Raw genomic sequence first — 18,505 nt, 5'->3', positions numbered from 1 at the left:
GATCAAAGAAAAAAAAATAGAAAATGGATTGATCAAGTGTGAGAGACAAACATAGACACTAACAAACGACGACTGGACAATCTTTTTGTATTCTCGTTTTATGTATGAATGAATTTAAAATGGGAAAACGTTCCAATCTGGCTTTTTTGGAACACACATATTATTTCGGGAAAATAAAGAGATGAATATTGAAATGAAAGTAAAAGTGTGTGAGAAACCTTTCGCATTTTACCCGTAAGGAGAATCTTTTTCTTCACATTTTACATTGTCCAATTATCTATAGTCTAGTTCATCAATATGATATAGTCTCTCTCTCTCATTTTCACTAAAGAGCTAGCTAGCATCATATTGAATCACATTCATAACTTTCTGAAACTAATAACCATCTCTCTTTTCTACATTATCCTGCGTACTGAATTCAAGAAAACAAAAAAAAAACATTGACAACAACAACAACAACTATACATTGAATATATGCTTGACCAAAAAAAAAAAAAAAAAAAAAATGTGGGTCCAAAACCAATGTTCCTCATTATCATCATCATCATCATCATCATCATTATTATCATTATAATTTGTTGGGTGACACACAAAATCAAGATAAAATCTAGCCATTGTTATAGCGGATGATCAAGATCCATTATATTAATCTTGTGTATGAGATTTTCTTTTTTTTTTCTCCCTCTTAAAATTTCTACGAGTGTCGTTGTTGTTGTTGTCGCCGTCATTGTGATTACCGAAGTCACCATCAAGCAAAAAAAAAAAAATCTCATCATTATAATAATCATAATCATCCTATACTATAAGATTCGGGAAATTTTCAAATTTTTTCTGTTTTACTTTTTATTTTCATTTTTTTTGTCATTGGACAAAAATGAAGTTGAAATATCTATAAAATGGATATTTATTTTCATTCACATCCTTATTATTAACAACAACTATTCATGTTCTTGGATCTAGGTGCATAACTTGTGATTGGAAAATTTTTTTTGCCAATGACCTATACCACAATCGAACCTGAATAATAGACAGTGATAATAGTTGATGATAATGATAATGATGTCCAATACTGATGATGATGATGATGATAGAATACCCTGTGTTAACGAAAATCGTGTCAAATCAATCAAAAACAATCGTTTATGGAATCATCAGACGATAATTAGCCGGAAATGAGCAATTAATTAGTCAGATGATCATAATTCTACTCTTGTTTGTTTGTTATTTGCTGTGTGCAACATTTGAAATTTTTTGATACGAATATTTTTCAGATTCATTAAATGTTAAGTTCAGATCATTTTAAGTTTTGTTTTATATATTTGCGTGACATATCGACACAAGACATGATGAGGATAGGATCAAAGAAAAAAAAAGTTCACGGATATTGCAAAGTTTTTGTCGTCGTCGTTGTTGTTGTTTCATTTCAATTTAATCCACAAAATTGCAATTGGATTTGGATAAAATTGAGATGACGACGATGAAAAATTGGACAAATTACAAGGTAAAGGTATGAGAGAGAGAAAAAAAATGGGCGAAAAAAATGAATTTGGATGTCAAATAATTTTTTTTGAAATTTGATTTTTACTTACTAAGAAACTAAAAAAAAAAAATTCTAAATCAATTTCAGGAAAAAACTCATCATCATCATCATCATCGTAACAATCGATATTTGTGAAAAATGGTATCGATGTTATCGTTGAAACATAAATATTTCCGCAATTTATATATGTCTGTATGTGTGTGTGTGTGTGGTCATTTTTATATATTTCATTTGTTGTTGTTGTTGTTTTTTGTAATGAAAGTATAATTTAAGCTCATTTTGAAAAAAAACTGACACGAATGTATCATCATCATCATCCAGTATGTATACGTAAATTATCCATAATCCTCATAATAATTATCATTATCAACTCAATTTATCGTGGAGAAAATGAGTGAGAGAGAGAGAGAGAGAATCATCATCATTGAATTCAATTGGCTTATAATGCGTGGGTTTTCTTTGAGAAAAAAAAATTCATAAAAAATAATAAAAAATAAAACAAACAGAAAAAAAATTTTGATTGATTCAAAATTTCACAACAACAGCAACAACAAAAATTTGTTCCGGCTATATTAAATATCGGATATTCATCATCATCATCATCATCATCATCATCGTCATCATAATCTCAACTATTTCATTCATAAGATAAGAATCACTTGTGAAATGATGATGATCAATGAATCGAAACGAAATGAAAATGTTTAAATAATTTTTAAAAATGATGACAATCATCATCATTTGATTGATCCATTTTGATTGATTAGATATCGAATTTGATGAAAAAAAAAAATTTTTTTTTATCATCATCATCTATTGCTCATGATTATCAATATGGTGATAATAATAATCTCTATAATGTAATAATCAATAAACCTATGAACGATATATATATACATGAATGAGCAAATCGTACAAAAGGATTTGATTTAATCTTTAGATCATCATCATCATCATCATCGAAATATTCGAATGAATCGATGAAAAATCAAAAGAAAAGGGATGAATGTATGAATGAATGGGATGGATAATCAAAAAAATATAACAACAACAACAACAACAACAACAAAAAAGGAAAACTTAATTCATTGAATCCATCATTGATCGATGGATGATGTGTCGATAATGATTGACAATAGAATTAATTTGTTGCGTGTGATGTCAAATGTGTCGGACAATTTTTTTTTATTCTTTTCAAAGTTATTTTTGTTGTTGTTGTTGTTGTTTTATGGAGTCGGATTCAATGGAACAAGATGAACAGAGAGAGCGAGAGAGACAAAAAACAACAACAAAAATTTCCAATCAATTTTGAGCAACCCATTTTTGGATCTTTTCGTTTTTTTTGTTTGTTTTTAACATCATCATGATTTCAATTACCATTGGGTTTTTTTTCTCTCATTCGATTTGAGGAAATTTTTCATTTTTTTTTTCTTGTTCTTCATTCCACTTTCGTTGTATACCAAAAAAAAAAAAAAAAAAAACAATCGAAACAAGATTAATGATTTTTTCTGTGTTTCCTTTCTCTCTCTCTCTCTCTCTCTATCTCACCAGATAATGGTATTAATTCATCTCTTATTCAATTCTAATCTTCTAAACGAATTTATATGTTTGATAAATCCATCAAAATAAAATTCAACAAAAAAATAAAATCCGGTTAAACCAAGTGTACATTGTATGTGTATGGTTTTTTTTATTCAAATATTATATTGTCTTATCGCCTTTCAAATGAATATACTTCATTGAAAGAATGAATGATGGAAACAATCATCTTCATATTTGCATTGAATCTATTTTGTATTTGTTTTTCAAATGATTACATCATTGCATTTTTCTTTTTTGCCATGTGTCATTATTCTATTTTTTTTTTTTAATCTTGAATCTTCTAAACTATCTGATATTAACAACTTTATCACAATCAACTATATTTCATCTTTCATTTCCGTTTCAAAAAAATTTTTGTTTTCCTTACTAAATCTCTTCATCATCATCATCATCTTCATAATCATCATTTTTCAATCCTTCTATCATTGAATTCGTAAATACATGCAGAGATTACAATCATTTTTAATGTTGCTGGTATTTTGTTGCTGTCAAAATTTAATCTTTTTTTTTCTGTTTTGTTTAAACTTTCTATCTATGCTTATTTATATGATTACAATATTCAATTCAATATGATGATTCAATGATGATCAGAAAGATATTGTTGTTTTGTAACATCATCAACGGCAGCAGATGGATACAAAGGCAAGAAATAATAAATAAGTTATAATCAAATTATTATTATTATTTCACATACATGGTGTTTTTCATGGTGTTTGATGTTTGATGATGATGATGATGATGATGATCTTTCACATTCGATTCATTTGGTTCAAAAATTGTGAGATTATCAGAAAACAAAAGGCAAAAAAGAAGAGGCGTTATTATTTTCTTGTTATATATTTAATGTAATTCACTTAGTTCTAGTCGATTTAGAAAGAAAAAAATTGAAAAAAAATCATCATGATGATAATGTTGTTAACGCCTAACTAGAAATCAAAGAGGCGCAAATCTTTTTTATAACGAATCATTTTTGTCTCCTTTTATTTGATCATAAAAAATGATGATGATGATGATGATAATCACCATCAAGTTTGAACATAAATGCAAACTGACGAAAACCTAATACCAGAACAGAATATTGGTGGAAAGAAAATCCAATTTTCATACATTGAAGCATTGTAAGTAAATTCGACTAAACCATACAAAATGCCAGCAAAGATTATTGAAACTAAAATCAAGCTGAAAACGGATTGAATGCATCAGAATTTGACAGTTTGGGTTCCAATTTTTTTTCCGTTTTTGTTTTTCGGTAGCCTAAATCGTGGATCAATTGAGATAAAATTGAGAAAAAAAATGAAACAATGAATGAACAGAAAACAACATTCGAACAACTTTTTGTTTTCTTTTTCCAAAAAAAAAACAAAATTAATGTGATCAATTCATCGATTGATTGATTGATTGATTGATAATACGATATTCTTTTAATATCAATAGCCAGTAGTAGTTACAAATATCCAATACCCGAATCGGGCGGGCGTTTGATGTCAAAATTGAATGTTTCCAATGAGAAAAGATTTCAATTTTCTCAATAATAATAATAATAATATTAATTGGTTTTAACCGTTTTTCATTGTAGTTTTAATTCTTTCATTCACATTTTATTTCACATCACCAAAGTTTCATTGTTTTTTTTTCATCTATCGTAAGTGTTTTAACCTCATCAAATCATGATGATGATCGAAAGCAAAGATCAAAAACCGATAAATCTTTCATTACATTATTATTTTCTTATGATGCATTCAGATTGTTGTTCTGCGCCACATTTGATGCATTACATAGGATTTTTTTTTCCTCTTCATACTTTTACTACATTTGTGTTGGCAAATTTTTCAATTCATTCATTGATTTAGTTAAACAAAACAAAACATCATCGTCATCATCATCATCATCAAATGATCAAAAAGATCGATCAGCTGTCCACAATGACTTTAGAGCAACAACAACAACAACAAAAAAAACTTTATTTGAAGAGATGTGATGAATGATTGCAATCCTTTTGCCTTTGTAATAATAATCCATGACATTAATCCATTCAAAAACAAATTTGATTACAATTGTCCACCGTTTGAGAATGAATGAATCAACATTTTTTTTTTTTTGGTGGTGGTCGTGGTGGTGGTCATCCATCTAAATTGCACAAAATACAGTTTTTTTGTTGCTTTTTTTAAAACAGACTAAAAATTTTGTTATTTACATCGATTGAACCAATTGATGACGACGACGATGATGATGATTATACGATTGATCAACAATATATTCACATAAACATGAACTGTTGTTGTTGTGAATAGTATGAGGAAAATTGATTGTATGATATAGATCCAAAGAGAAAAAGAAAGTGAAAAAAAATTGATCACTATTACAGGAAAAAAACAACGCTGTTTTCATCATCATCATCATCATCACCACCACCACCACCAACACCGCCACAAAGTTTATTCATAATTTGACCAATCAATCTGTCCATTTTTTTTCGCAATGAATAAATGAAATTCAAAAAAAAAATTGATCCAATATGACAAATATGACACATGTTGTATGTCTATGTGTGTGTGTTTCGCCATGTTTAGATGATCATCATCATCATCATCGATTCATTTCAAATGCAACAACAACATAAATCCAATTCATTCATTTATATTTATTATATTCACATTCATTTTATTTTGTAAACAACAACGACAAAAAAAAAGAAATAAATACAAATGAAAGTAAATCTGAATGATGATGATGATGATGAATGAGATATTTGAGAAAAAAAGAGACAAATTCTCAAAGACACACACACAGTGTGTGTGTGTGTGTGTGTGTGTTTTATCCCAACATTTTCATCTATTTATTAAATCAATCATTTTATTTGCAAATATCATAGAACTGAGCCAAGACAAAAAAAAACAATAAAAAAAACAGAAAAAAATCAAGTTCAACAACAACAACAACAACAACAAAAAAACATGAGAAATTGAAATTTATAGAAAATGGATCATTATTTTCAAATTTTCTATCATTACCGTGATCGAGTCGTTGTTTGTTGCAAATCTATATATATGTAATTTAATCTGATTTTCATGATGAAGAATTCCAAATGTCATTGTTGTCGTTGTTTGTTGCTGTTTTCTTACAATTATGATGATGAATATTTGAATAATTTTTCATCATCATCATCATCATCATCGTCGTTGTCATTGATGTTGCATTTATTGGAATTACAGTAGCCATATTTATAGTAATAGGCATCATTGTTGTTGTTGTTGTTGTTGTTGCTGTTGTTGTGGACATTATTGATAATTCGGTAATATTTTGATGATAATAATCATAATATCTATGACCATTATTTTGATCATCATCATTATCATTATCATCATTTGTATATTTATGATGATTGTAATTGTAATGGCCTTGACTTTTGTTCCAATTATCATTATTGTAATGGCCATGATTATCACCAACATTTTGATTGTAGTTTTTGTTGTTGTTGTTGTTGCTGCTGCTGCTGTTATTGTGGCCATTATAATCATCATTATATGTATGGCTTTTATGATAATGATGAGGATTGTTTGACTGTTTACCATTATTGATATGATAAATATTTTTATTGTTCATCATAATCGATTCTTTTTCATAGTTTAATTTACCTGAATATAGATAATGTTGTTGATATTGATGATGATGATGATGATGATGATGAGAATGATAATGATGTTTTGGTCGTGATGTATGACCACCACCACCACCACCTCCATTATTATTACCGTGGCTATATTTCGTTGTCATCATCATGATCATCGATTTTGGTTTCATGGATTTTTCCATATTATATTGAACATTTTTTTGAAATTTAGCAAGAGTATGATTAACAAAATATGCATTCCAATGATTTGTATCATGAACAAAATCTTCAGTCGATTGTTGACCAAAATTATTTGTTTGCTGCTGTTGTCGTTGTTGTGGTTGTTGATAATCATTGAATAGACATTGCCACCACCACCATTGTGGTCTAAGAATTCCATACAAACGTGTTTGTGTATTATATAGTTGACATGAAAAATTTTGTTGTTGTTTTTTATTATTCTTTAGACCATCATTGTATGAATCAGCCATCAATTCTGATTGTAATGGAATAAATGGTTCATTTGATAATGATATTGTTATTGGAATTGGATTTAATTTCGGTATAATTGTATATGATTGATATTGTTGTCGTATACCATGATAATGATCATTATGTGAATGAATGGGCAAGAATGATTGTATCAAATTCAATTGTGAATTATGGTTGATTGTTAAATCATTTTTCTTCAATTGATGATGATGATGATTATTATCCACCATGATGGGATTCCAATGTTTACCATTATTAACCATATGGATTCGAAATGAATTTGATCCAAAAATAGTCATTACCAACAATAATAGTAGAAATAATGAAAATCGAAACTATAGATTCGGCAAATAGGTAAGTGGAGATGAAAAAAAAATAAAAAATAGATTGAAAATCAATTAACAATTTCAACTTTCCTTTTTTTCTTTGCCACATCATTGATCAATCAAATCGAATCTAATTTATTTTTTGGATAATCAATCTTACCATTTTTCGTTATATATTACTAAAGTTGGTCTTTTGGTCAATTGTTGTTTGATTTCTTTCTTTCGTCGTTGTAGTCGTGGATATGATTGATGATGATGATGATCATCATCATAGACATTATTATTGTCATAATGATGGTAAAATGTGTCGATTATTTATACAAAATTTCTGACCAGAATAGAAAAAAAAACAAAATTGTCAAAAAGAAACTATACCTACCTAAATCGACAAGAACGATCTCTATAGACTAAAATAAAATAAAAAAAAAAATGCCAAGAATGGACAAAAACATACATATATGAATGAATTCAAAATAATAAAAATTCCATCAAAATAATTCCAAACTTAGGGAAAACAAAAATTCAGACTGATTTTTCAGAAAATTTTACGACTTTTTTTATCATCATCATCATCATCATCATTTCGCATGAAGTGTGAATATTAACATCATCATTGTGTAATAACCACTACAATATAAACAGACAAACAAAAATTTCCGAAAATTTAATTTGATAATTTTAAAAAGATTTTTCCATTTAGTTTGCTGTTTGTCCGATTTTATTGAATTCATCATCATCATCATCAAATATGAATTTTTTTTTTTTTTGAAAAAAAATGAATAAAATCTTATTAAATGGAACCACACACACACAAACACACACCGACAACGACGAACAAACAATGACCTATTACACGATTTATAATGATGATGATGATGATTACGATCATCACCCGAAAATGTGTGTTTCATTCATATATAATACATGGGCAACATTTACAGATGAGAAAGGATCACTTAATGTCCATATAGTTCAAATGGATCAATCATTTAATGTGGAAATGAAAGAAAAAAAAATTTCTGCCAGCCATAAAGTGAATGGATGAATGAATGAATGAATGAATGAGAAACAAAAATTTCTTTTTTATTATCAAGTTGTTCCAAACATCTGGACCATACATGAACACAAACACACACACACACACACACAGTCAATCACCTATTAAAACATTTCTTCAGATCACTTGTTGATTATAGTTAGTTCATGTGCAGTATATATAAACAAAAAAAATTGATGATTTTTTTGTGATTGTCATCATCGTTAACGACGAAGTTGATTTTTTTTTCAATCCGACTAAATTCCACCCGAATAAGAGATTAATTTTTTTTTTTTTTTTGAAAAAAATAGGAAGAAAAATAATAACTAAAACAAACAAATGAATTTTAATCATCACGCAAATGTTGTTTTTTTGTTTTTGAGACACAATAAAGTTTTTTCCAATGACCTCAATCAGTATAAGATTGGCTTATGGTTTTCAATTTGAATCGAATCGAATCGAATTGTATTGAACACGTATAATCGATAACATCGACAATGTTGGATTTGAGGATTGAAGATTGAAGATTTCGTAATATTAATTTTAATAATTTAATTCATTTTTTTTCATTCAATTTCTTTACATTTAACTTACAAATTTGGTCATTTGATAAAATTTGTCAATTTAAATTCAATGTTTATGATGAAAATGATGATGGAATGTCCAATACTTGTTTGTGATTGATGAAAATTCTTTCAGATGTTCGAATGCTGAACTGATTCATTTATTCATTCATTCATCATTAATAGTAGCTGCATGATTGATACGTCCATTTATTGGTATTGTAGAAATTATTTTCGTTGGAATTTCATTAATTGTTTCATTCGATGCTGATTGTATCATTAAATCAAAACTATCTGTCGTTGATATTTGATTATTGTTATTATTATGGACATTATTCATGATTGTATCATCATAAAATGATTCATTTTTATGCATATGATTATAGTTATTCCACCATTTACCAGTTGGTTTGATAAGCATTCGTAATTTTTGATTGATTGTTTTTTTCGAATATTTATTCGAAAATAATACTAGTAACGATTCTTTAATCATCATCAATGGTATGGCAATGATCGATAATAATGCAAATGACCAGCCAATCCAAATGGCCCAATATGGATATTGATATGAACCATAATTTAATGCTGGTGTTTCAAACAATTGTTTCACTAATATCCACAACATTACACCCGGTGCAATAACAGTGATCATTATGACTAGATGTGATTGTAACAATATTTTTGGTTTCCATTTAGTCATCTTTTCTAGATTATCGAAAAATATATCAATTCCTAAAAAATAGGAAAGAAATAATAATGAGAGATCTAAACCAAAAAAAAAAAACAACAACCAAATTTTACCATAAATATAAGTGACGATAAAAATTTCCAAAAGACCAATCACAAGACATGGTATACCAATAGAATATTCATCCATAATGGTAAAAATATAGATACCAGCATTCGTACATAATGGTAAACCAAATAGAAACCAAACAATAGATGTCAATATAACAATCAATGGTTTGTTGACTTTAAGTTTTTTGGAACGCTATTAAAAAAAAAGGAAATCAAAACAAAAAAAAACAAATTAAACAAATTGTGAACATAAAAATAACATCATCATAGAGAGAGAGAGAGAGAGAGAGAGAGAGAGAGAGAGAGAAGAAACCAAAACTCGATCAAAAGAGAAATGACAATGAAACAACAACAACAACAATGAAAAAATAAATTAATGTAAGTAACGATCATTTGAAACAAATAATCGTTATTTCGACATGAAAACAACTTGGCAATTAATTCTGGGGTTTCATGTGTTGTTGTTAAGTGAAATGGCCAAAGAATTAAAAAAAAAAGAAAATGAAAAAACTAAACTGAACTAAACTAGAAAATAAAATTACTTACAATGTCATCAAATAGATAAGTGATGACCGTTTCGACCATGGCAAATTGTGAATCGATACCCAATAGAAATAACATGGTAAAAAATAGTACCGACCATAATAATGATATTGGCATCCGGGAAAGGCCTTCGGGTATGACAATAAATGCTAAGCCTAAAAAAAGAGAGAGAGAGAAAGAGAGAAAATTGAAAGTAATATAAAAAAAAATATATATTTCAATCACTTGGAATGTTATCATTGTCATTTTGTTTTGTATGTTTGTTGTTGTTGTTGTTTTTTTTAGATCAATTACTTTGATTGTTTTTTTTTATTTTTTGGTTTGTTTGTTTGTTTCGAAATAATAATAATAATAATAAACTAACTTACCAGCTCCATCTTGTACAATCTGTTCGATTGGTTTATTTAATGCTGATGCCATATAACCAATCATGGTGAATACAACGGCACCACAGAATATCGATGTAGCAAAATCTCCAATACCAACCAATAATGCATGTTTAGTCTATGGATGGTTGGTTGGTTGGTGGTCAAAAAATTTTTTTTTTATTTCGTTTGTTTGTTTGTTTTCCGAACCAGAAATAAACCCAAAAAAAAAATAGGATAGTGGTGGTCATTGTCGCCCGGTTATTCGAGAAATAGAATAAAGAATAAAAAAAAGGAAGGAAATGAAAATAAAAAACAAAGGAAAAAAAATCGAAACAATATAATTTACTCGAAACAATACAAAAAACATTAATTATTCAACAAAACAAAACAAAATAAAACCAAGAAACAAAGAGAGAGAGAGAAATGAAATCATTTTTTTTTTTTTTTTTGGTTCATCATTGCTCGAATTGGCTGGTTAATATTTCAACCACCAACCATTATTATTTTATCCAATTTTTGTTATAGATGAAATCAACTCCCACCAGAAAAAAAAACAGCAACAGTAAATTCACACACTGACCAAAATTCAAACAGACAAAATTCTCAATATTCTCTCAATCATACAATCTTTTTTTTTGGCATTTCGGTATATCCAAAAAAAAAATTCCACCGCAATTGAATGATACAAATCTAAAAAAAAACACATTACAATTTGTTGTTGTTTCGAAACAACGAATCTGATCCTGGCTAACGTTTGTTGTTTTTCTATTTTCACTTTCACTCTACTGCTCTATCAAATTGATACTAACATAACACACCACAACAACACAATTACCATCAGAATGGATATAATAAGCGAGACAAAAGGAAAAAATCAAACAATATGATCATATCTCATTCATTCAGAGATGAAAAAATAAATTGAATCACTTACCACCGGGTTATGGAAACGATTATATGAAGCATATGTTATCATACCACCGCCGCCTATAAATAAAAATTCAGTTTTTTTTCATATTTTTTTTAGCAATTCAAACAATTTTAATAATGACAACAATGATAATAATAATGATGATGATGATCATCATCATTATCATTGATGCAATTGGTTGTACAATGCAATATGCAATATCATACGATATACGATACTTACCAATACCAAAACTATAAAATACCTGTACGGCTGCATCACGCCAAACATCAACATCATAGATTCGTTTCCAATTAGGCATTAGATAATAATGTAAACCATCATATGAACCGGGTAATGTAATACCACGTGCCAATAATATTGCCAAAATAACATATGGAAATGTGGCCGTAAAATAAACAACTTTACCGGATGATTGTATGCCTTTAATTAATGCCAATGCAACTATACACCATGAAATGAATAATGCTGCAACTAATTTCCAATTCATTTCATTCATATCGTCAATACCATTGGATTTTATTAGAACATAATTGCTGTCAACAAAAAAAAACAAAAAACAAAAAACAATGCAAATAGAAAAAAAAGGAAAACAAAATAATTTCATTTTAATTAGTAGTTGCAATTAGTAGTAATATAATTTTTTTTTTTTTTTTTTTTGTTTTTGTTTTCATTCATTCACTTTCACCACAATCAATGAAAATGTGCTAGACTTTAAACGTTGATTATGGCATCATCATCATCAAAAATGATGAGTTTTTTTAGCAATCTTGTTTGCTGTTTATCTGAACTTACTTGAAAAATTCTTCAGTTGATGAAATGGAATGATTAGAAAAAACAACATCGACATTTGTATTGGTGAAATTAAATCGATTTGTAGTAATATTATTATTATTGTTGAGTATGGAGAAACAATCTACAGTATCATATATGAAAGTTATTCGTCGATTAATTAATATTCAAATTAGGAATGTAAATTATTATTAATTGCAAAATAATTGTTGAAATTGGATTTTTTTTTGCCATAGCTTGTTTGATCGATACATACTTTCAGTGTTAAATTCATTTGTACATCGTTGCCAATTTTGACCAAAAAATGATTCAACAAAATAAAACAATGTCCATGCAATGATCATATTATAATAGATGGCAACAATAGCTGATGAAATAATCGATGCTAGACCAACACCACGAAACAATGGTGACAGATTGGCCCATAATTGTCCTGGGCCCATAGCGGAAAATTGTCCCAAACCCAATTCAATCAAAAATAATGGCAAACCAATTACTAGACAACAGATTAGATATGGTAAAAGAAAGGCACCTATATATATGGATAAATTTTATTTTTGAAAATGTGAAAAACAAAAAAAAATATTCATACCGCCTCCATTTTTGTAACATAAATATGGAAATCGCCAACACTGAGCAAGGAAAAAAACAGATGAATCAATTTGGATGATGAAAATTTGATAAGAAAAAAAACGATTGTCATATTGAAACATACATTGCCCAAACCGACGGCATTTCCCAGACAAGCCAACAGGAATTCCACCTGTCCACCCCATTGATCGCGTTGTTGTTGTTGTTCCGTATCATCGTCAGATTGTTGTAATTTTTTTTCCTCAATAATTGAATCTTTACCATCATCATCATCATCATTATTATTATTATGATGTCCATTTGGCAAAATATGCCGGTCACTTGAATCAATATTTTTGATCGACATTTTTTTGATGATTTCAAAGATCCAAAATAAAGAACAAAGTGGCGAGAAAAAAAAATCCAATTCAAATGGAGAAAACGAGTCGACGACGATGATGAATAATGATAAATTTACACCAGAAATAGATAATTTTTTCTCGTCGTCACAATGGAAGAAAAAATTTGGTGAAAAACAAGCAAGCAAGCAAGCAACGTGATCACTACGGATGGTTGGCTTTTTCGTTTGTAATCAAAAAAAAAAAAAAAAAAGAAACAAAAAAAATTAGTGGCAATGTTAGGCCACTATGAAAACACAATGAAATATCAATATCAATAAATGAAACAAAAATTTGTTTGTTTTTTAATCTTTTTTTACTGCACTTGGTAACAACACATGAACACGTAAACGTAATGGTTAAATCGAAGAAAACGTTTTTTTTTCAACATAAACCACAATGATTGACCATGAATCTTGTATTTTTTTTTTTGGCGGTAAAATTAAAAAAATTTATTTTTTGTTTCAAACATTTTGAATTGTTGTTGTTGTTGTTGATTTTAATGTTGAAAAATTAATGAAAAATAAAATTGAACACAATTTGACATTCAAGTGAAAAAAAAATTTCTATTTGTCACCGATATATAGTATTTCAATTGCAACAAATCAATCAAAATACGATTGATTGATCGTCAATGTCGATGAATGATGAATATCTATATGATCGATATTGATGAATGAAAAATTGATTTCAAATTATAGAGAAAAATGAACAACAACAACAACAACAAAAAAATCTGGCTTTAAAATTTAGATTTTTTTCGTTTCACTATTCATTGTTTCCATGATGATATATTGTAGTTAAAATCCAGGTGTGTCTGAGATATTTTGTATATCTTTATGTGTGTGTGTGTGTGTGTGTTTGTTTGTTTTGGTGAAATTTTACCTAATTATTATTATCAGATTTATTCAGCTTGATTTGTTTTTGTTTCCTATAGTGTGTGTTTGATCATCATCATCAGTATTCATCGTAATCATTATTATTATTGAAATGAACAGATGAATTTTTGTTAAAATCAAAAAAAAAAATGTTTACAATCATTTTATTCACAATATATTTTGATTGATTGATTGATTGTCTTTTTTTCAACATTGAATAATAAAAAAAAATATAAAAAAATTTCTGGCATTTCAAGCATTAAAGTAAAAAAAAAAATGGAATTACGATAGTGGATAATGATAATGATGATGATGATGAGGTTTCTTTTTGTTTTTTTCCCCCCGATTAAAATAAGACACCGGTTTCCATACATTTCCAGTTGAGGTGATGATTTTGGTTTTGAAAAAAATGAATTTTCACACTTTTGATTTTCTTTCATTTGTTCATTCAGTTTTTAAATTTAATTTTTCAATAGTCATTTTTTTCATTATAAATTTTTGAGCTTTTCCAGTCGGTGTCATTGGATATGAATCGACAAATAGAATATATTTAGGAACTTTGAAATATGTCAACTATATATCAATCAAATAATATGAAAAAAAAATTTGTTACAAATTTTCAAGTTTTTTTCCAACAAAAAATTCACTTACTTGTCCTTTACAAAATTCTCGAATTTCATCTTCAGTTATTTTGACATCTTTGTGTAGTTGTATCCATGCACAGATTTCTTCGCCTTTGCGTGGATCTGGTACACCAATGACCTGTAAAAAAAATTATAAATTCAAATTTTATTTTTATTTTTATCAAGTACATCATGATTTTGGTGAAACATACATTGACAGTTTCGACAGCCGGATGAGTGTAAAGAATTTCTTCAATCTCACGAGGATAAACATTTTCACCACCAACAATAATCAATTCTTTTGTACGTCCAATAATTTTTATCAATCCTTTTTCGGTCATAACAGCCAAATCTCTATTTTAATATTGAATAAATTGTTGTTGAACAATATACACTACTTATCTATATATTATAACATACCCTGTGTTATACCAATTTCCTTCATCAATAGATTCTTTAGTTTTTTCCGGATCACGCCAATAACCTAACATGATAACATGACCACGACAATGTAGTTCACCGGTTTCACCAATTTTGACAATTTTTTTTGTATTCGGATCAACTAATTTAATTTCAACAAAATCCAATGGTGAACCAACAGTTTCTATTGATTCTTCAATTGTTGATTTTTTCGAAAACGTTGTTGCACATGGAGATGTTTCAGTTGCACCATATGCTACACGTACTTTACAATTGGATGCAAATTCCATTAATTGATGTGCAATTTCAATTGGCATTGAAGCGCCACCAGCCATCACTTCTTGTAATGTTGATAATTGTAGTTTATTATCACGAAGATAATTTAATAAATCTATCACCAATGTAGGTGTAGCCATCATATGTGTGGCTCCATGTTCATTGATAGATTGTGCTAATTGTCTTACGTCATACTTTAAACACGGTATCATTAATCCACCAGTTTCTGATGCGATCGGTATCAGATTGCCGAGAACACCGGCAAATGCATGAAAAAATGGTAATGGAACACAGAATAATGCATTTTCTTTCACATCAGCTCTATATGAACACATTGTTACGTTGTTGACTATATTAAAATGTGAGAGACATGCACCTTTTGGACGTCCAGTTGTACCCGATGTAAACATTATTACAGCTGGATCATCTGGTAATACCAAATTTGTTATAGATGAATCTAATTCACCGGTCTGTTGTTTTAATTTTTCCAATTCAAACAAACGAATATTACGATGATGATCAGGCAAATCGGATACATTAAATGGATGGCCATCCACTGTAATAATATTTTCAAGTAGAAATGTTGACTGATTCTGAATAGTTGATGATAATAATAATCAGGATTGATTAATTAATTAATGTTACAATAAAAACACTTACTTGATCATCGGCTTTTTTCTCCAATGTTTTCATTGTAATTGTTGAAAATCGATTCACAATATCCTGACGTGATTTATGTCCAGGCATGAATAATGCTTTCATTTCACCTTTACGTATAGCATAATCAAGCTCATATGATTGATAGAATGGATTGACCGTACACAAGATAGCACCGATTCGAAAACAGGCATATTGTATGACAATCTTTAAATGGAATAAAAGGTTTTTAAAAGAAAAAATAATGAAAAAATGAATGTTAATGAGAATGGGAAACAAAACAAAAAAATGCATTCATCATACCCAATCATAAGTGTTACAGCTCCAAAGACCAACAACATCACCTCTTTTAATATTCAAATGTTCATACATTGCTTTCGATAATCGATTAACATCTTGATAGAATTCACTGATGGTTTTCTTAATATTTTCATGATGACTTATAATGATTGGTTTACCCGTTTCTATGATTCAAAAAAAAAAAATCAACAACAATTTTCATTCATTCACATACAATAATCAGTTTTTTTAATCTTACCAATTTTTAAACGATCATCCAAACGTTTACCAATAGTTTCATAAATGATATGATTTAAACTACGACCAAATGCATATGAATAAGGTAAATTTACATATGGCCTAATGGATTCATAGTAAAATATAGTGAAAAATAATGATTATATATGAATAAATCTACATATATGGAAAATTGATGCATTAAAAATGGTGTATTATTTAGCAAAAAATCAGTGAAACATAAGAAAATTTAGCTTTTAGAACAAACAAAAAAAATCATTTGGTACATTTGTACTCATATACCATATTTATCGATTGAACATTGATACAAGTGTATCTGTATATGCGGATGGTCATTACTTAAATTTCGAATGTTTAAATTCAGATTTAAAATGGTGATTTAAACTTACGGTAAAGTTTCCGATGTTAATAAATCTGTTGAAACATTACGATTACTAGCTGTAATGATTGGTGTGGCCAATAATCGTGATTTTGAATAATGATGGCCACCACCGCAACCACCACCACCACTACCACATCGGAATAAATGATTCAATTTCAATATTTTAGTCGACATTATGATTTGAAATACTGACAAAAATAGATAGAAATTTTCAATGAATGTAATTGAAACAAATAACAATGAAAAACAATAGAAAAAAAATAATGTTTAATGTTTAAAAGCTGAATTTATACTAATGAAAACAATGAAAATGAAAATTTATCGAAGAGTTAAATAGGATGAAAATATTCAACGATAACAACAACAACAACAAAAAATGATAATAATTGCGATAATGATTGAGATTTTGATTCAATATAATTACGAAATTCAATCAAATTTTTCAACGTGGATGCTGACATATCGATATCAATAAAAACGACAACGTTTGACTGGCGCTTAAAAGCCATAAAAACACATGCATTCAGATTTACTCATTTATAGTCGTTCATTTTTAAACCTAACACCAAAAAAAAAAAATTATACTACGACAATGACAAGAATGAATGAATGAATCAAAAGTAAAATCGAAGGGAAAAAAAATCCAACCGAAATATGAAGGAGAAAAAAAAACATTGTGGTAGCAGTCAACGTTGTCAATATACACAAATGATCAACAATGATGGCCATGATGATGATCATCGTAGCCACCATCATCATCAAAGTTTTTGTTCCATTCGTAATTTATCAATACTGACTGATGACGACGACGACGACGATTACGAAAGGCAATGATGATCAACAGACATCGCATAAAGCAACAATGTTGATGAATGTGGCCGACATTTAATATTGTTGCCACTGCCATCAAGTAGTGGTAACAATATTGAATTCTATTGAATAATATTTGGAGAAAAAAAAATACGAATCAAAAGGAAGTCATATTAACAAACAGACACACACAAACACAAAAAAAACACATAGAACGCAATATTTCCTTCTCTCCCTCTCTTTCTCATCTTTTTTTTTCTTTTAAATGCGCAATAAGCAAATTATTCTAATAATAACTGTTAGATTCGATTTAAATTAATCGATAACATTCAAATTATAAGCAATTTTTCTAT

At 28.4% G+C, this 18,505-nt stretch overlaps 3 protein-coding genes across 6 annotated transcripts; all 3 read right to left on the bottom strand.

The window, feature by feature from the left end:
• Positions 1-5,937: 5,937 nt before the first annotated feature.
• On the bottom strand, positions 5,938-7,882 carry LOC142597623 (uncharacterized). 2 transcript variants are annotated; one of them, XM_075732317.1, is made up of 3 exons: positions 7,731-7,882; positions 6,778-7,579; positions 6,545-6,703 (listed from the first exon to the last, which is right to left on the bottom strand). In XM_075732317.1, exons 1-3 carry the CDS (start codon positions 7,731-7,733, stop codon positions 6,678-6,680), a joined length of 831 nt encoding a protein of 276 aa, XP_075588432.1. In that variant the 5' UTR covers positions 7,734-7,882; the 3' UTR covers positions 6,545-6,677. The 2 variants fall into 2 exon arrangements, with proteins under 2 accessions (XP_075588431.1, XP_075588432.1); XM_075732316.1 differs by having other exon boundaries at positions 5,938-7,579.
• Positions 7,883-9,133: 1,251 nt separating this feature from the next.
• Positions 9,134-14,439, bottom strand: LOC124494069 (sodium- and chloride-dependent glycine transporter 1). Its single transcript, XM_047057212.2, has 10 exons — positions 13,317-14,439; positions 13,194-13,233; positions 12,858-13,133; positions 12,605-12,725; positions 12,032-12,345; positions 11,813-11,865; positions 10,879-11,014; positions 10,514-10,665; positions 9,971-10,160; positions 9,134-9,901 (listed from the first exon to the last, which is right to left on the bottom strand). The coding sequence occupies exons 1-10, from the start codon at positions 13,536-13,538 to the stop codon at positions 9,339-9,341; spliced, it is 2,067 nt and encodes a 688-aa protein (XP_046913168.2). The 5' UTR covers positions 13,539-14,439; the 3' UTR covers positions 9,134-9,338.
• Positions 14,440-14,572: 133 nt separating this feature from the next.
• LOC124493997 (putative acyl-CoA synthetase YngI) lies at positions 14,573-18,169 on the bottom strand. Of its 3 annotated transcripts, none has more exons than XM_075731759.1 (9): positions 17,991-18,169; positions 17,350-17,530; positions 16,962-17,062; positions 16,727-16,887; positions 16,427-16,630; positions 15,491-16,359; positions 15,283-15,424; positions 15,099-15,209; positions 14,573-15,020 (listed from the first exon to the last, which is right to left on the bottom strand). In XM_075731759.1, exons 2-9 carry the CDS (start codon positions 17,514-17,516, stop codon positions 14,892-14,894), a joined length of 1,884 nt encoding a protein of 627 aa, XP_075587874.1. In that variant the 5' UTR covers positions 17,517-17,530; positions 17,991-18,169; the 3' UTR covers positions 14,573-14,891. The 3 variants fall into 3 exon arrangements, with proteins under 3 accessions (XP_075587874.1, XP_046913087.2, XP_075587873.1); XM_047057131.2 differs by having other exon boundaries at positions 17,767-18,160; XM_075731758.1 differs by having other exon boundaries at positions 17,636-18,159.
• Positions 18,170-18,505: the final 336 nt, after the last annotated feature.

The sequence above is a fragment of the Dermatophagoides farinae genome, chromosome 6 (assembly GCF_024713945.1).
Source record: "Dermatophagoides farinae isolate YC_2012a chromosome 6, ASM2471394v1, whole genome shotgun sequence".
Classification (NCBI taxonomy): domain Eukaryota; kingdom Metazoa; phylum Arthropoda; class Arachnida; order Sarcoptiformes; family Pyroglyphidae; genus Dermatophagoides; species Dermatophagoides farinae.
Note: the sequence above shows the minus strand (reverse complement) of the source record. Positions and strands in the feature narration are given on the sequence as shown.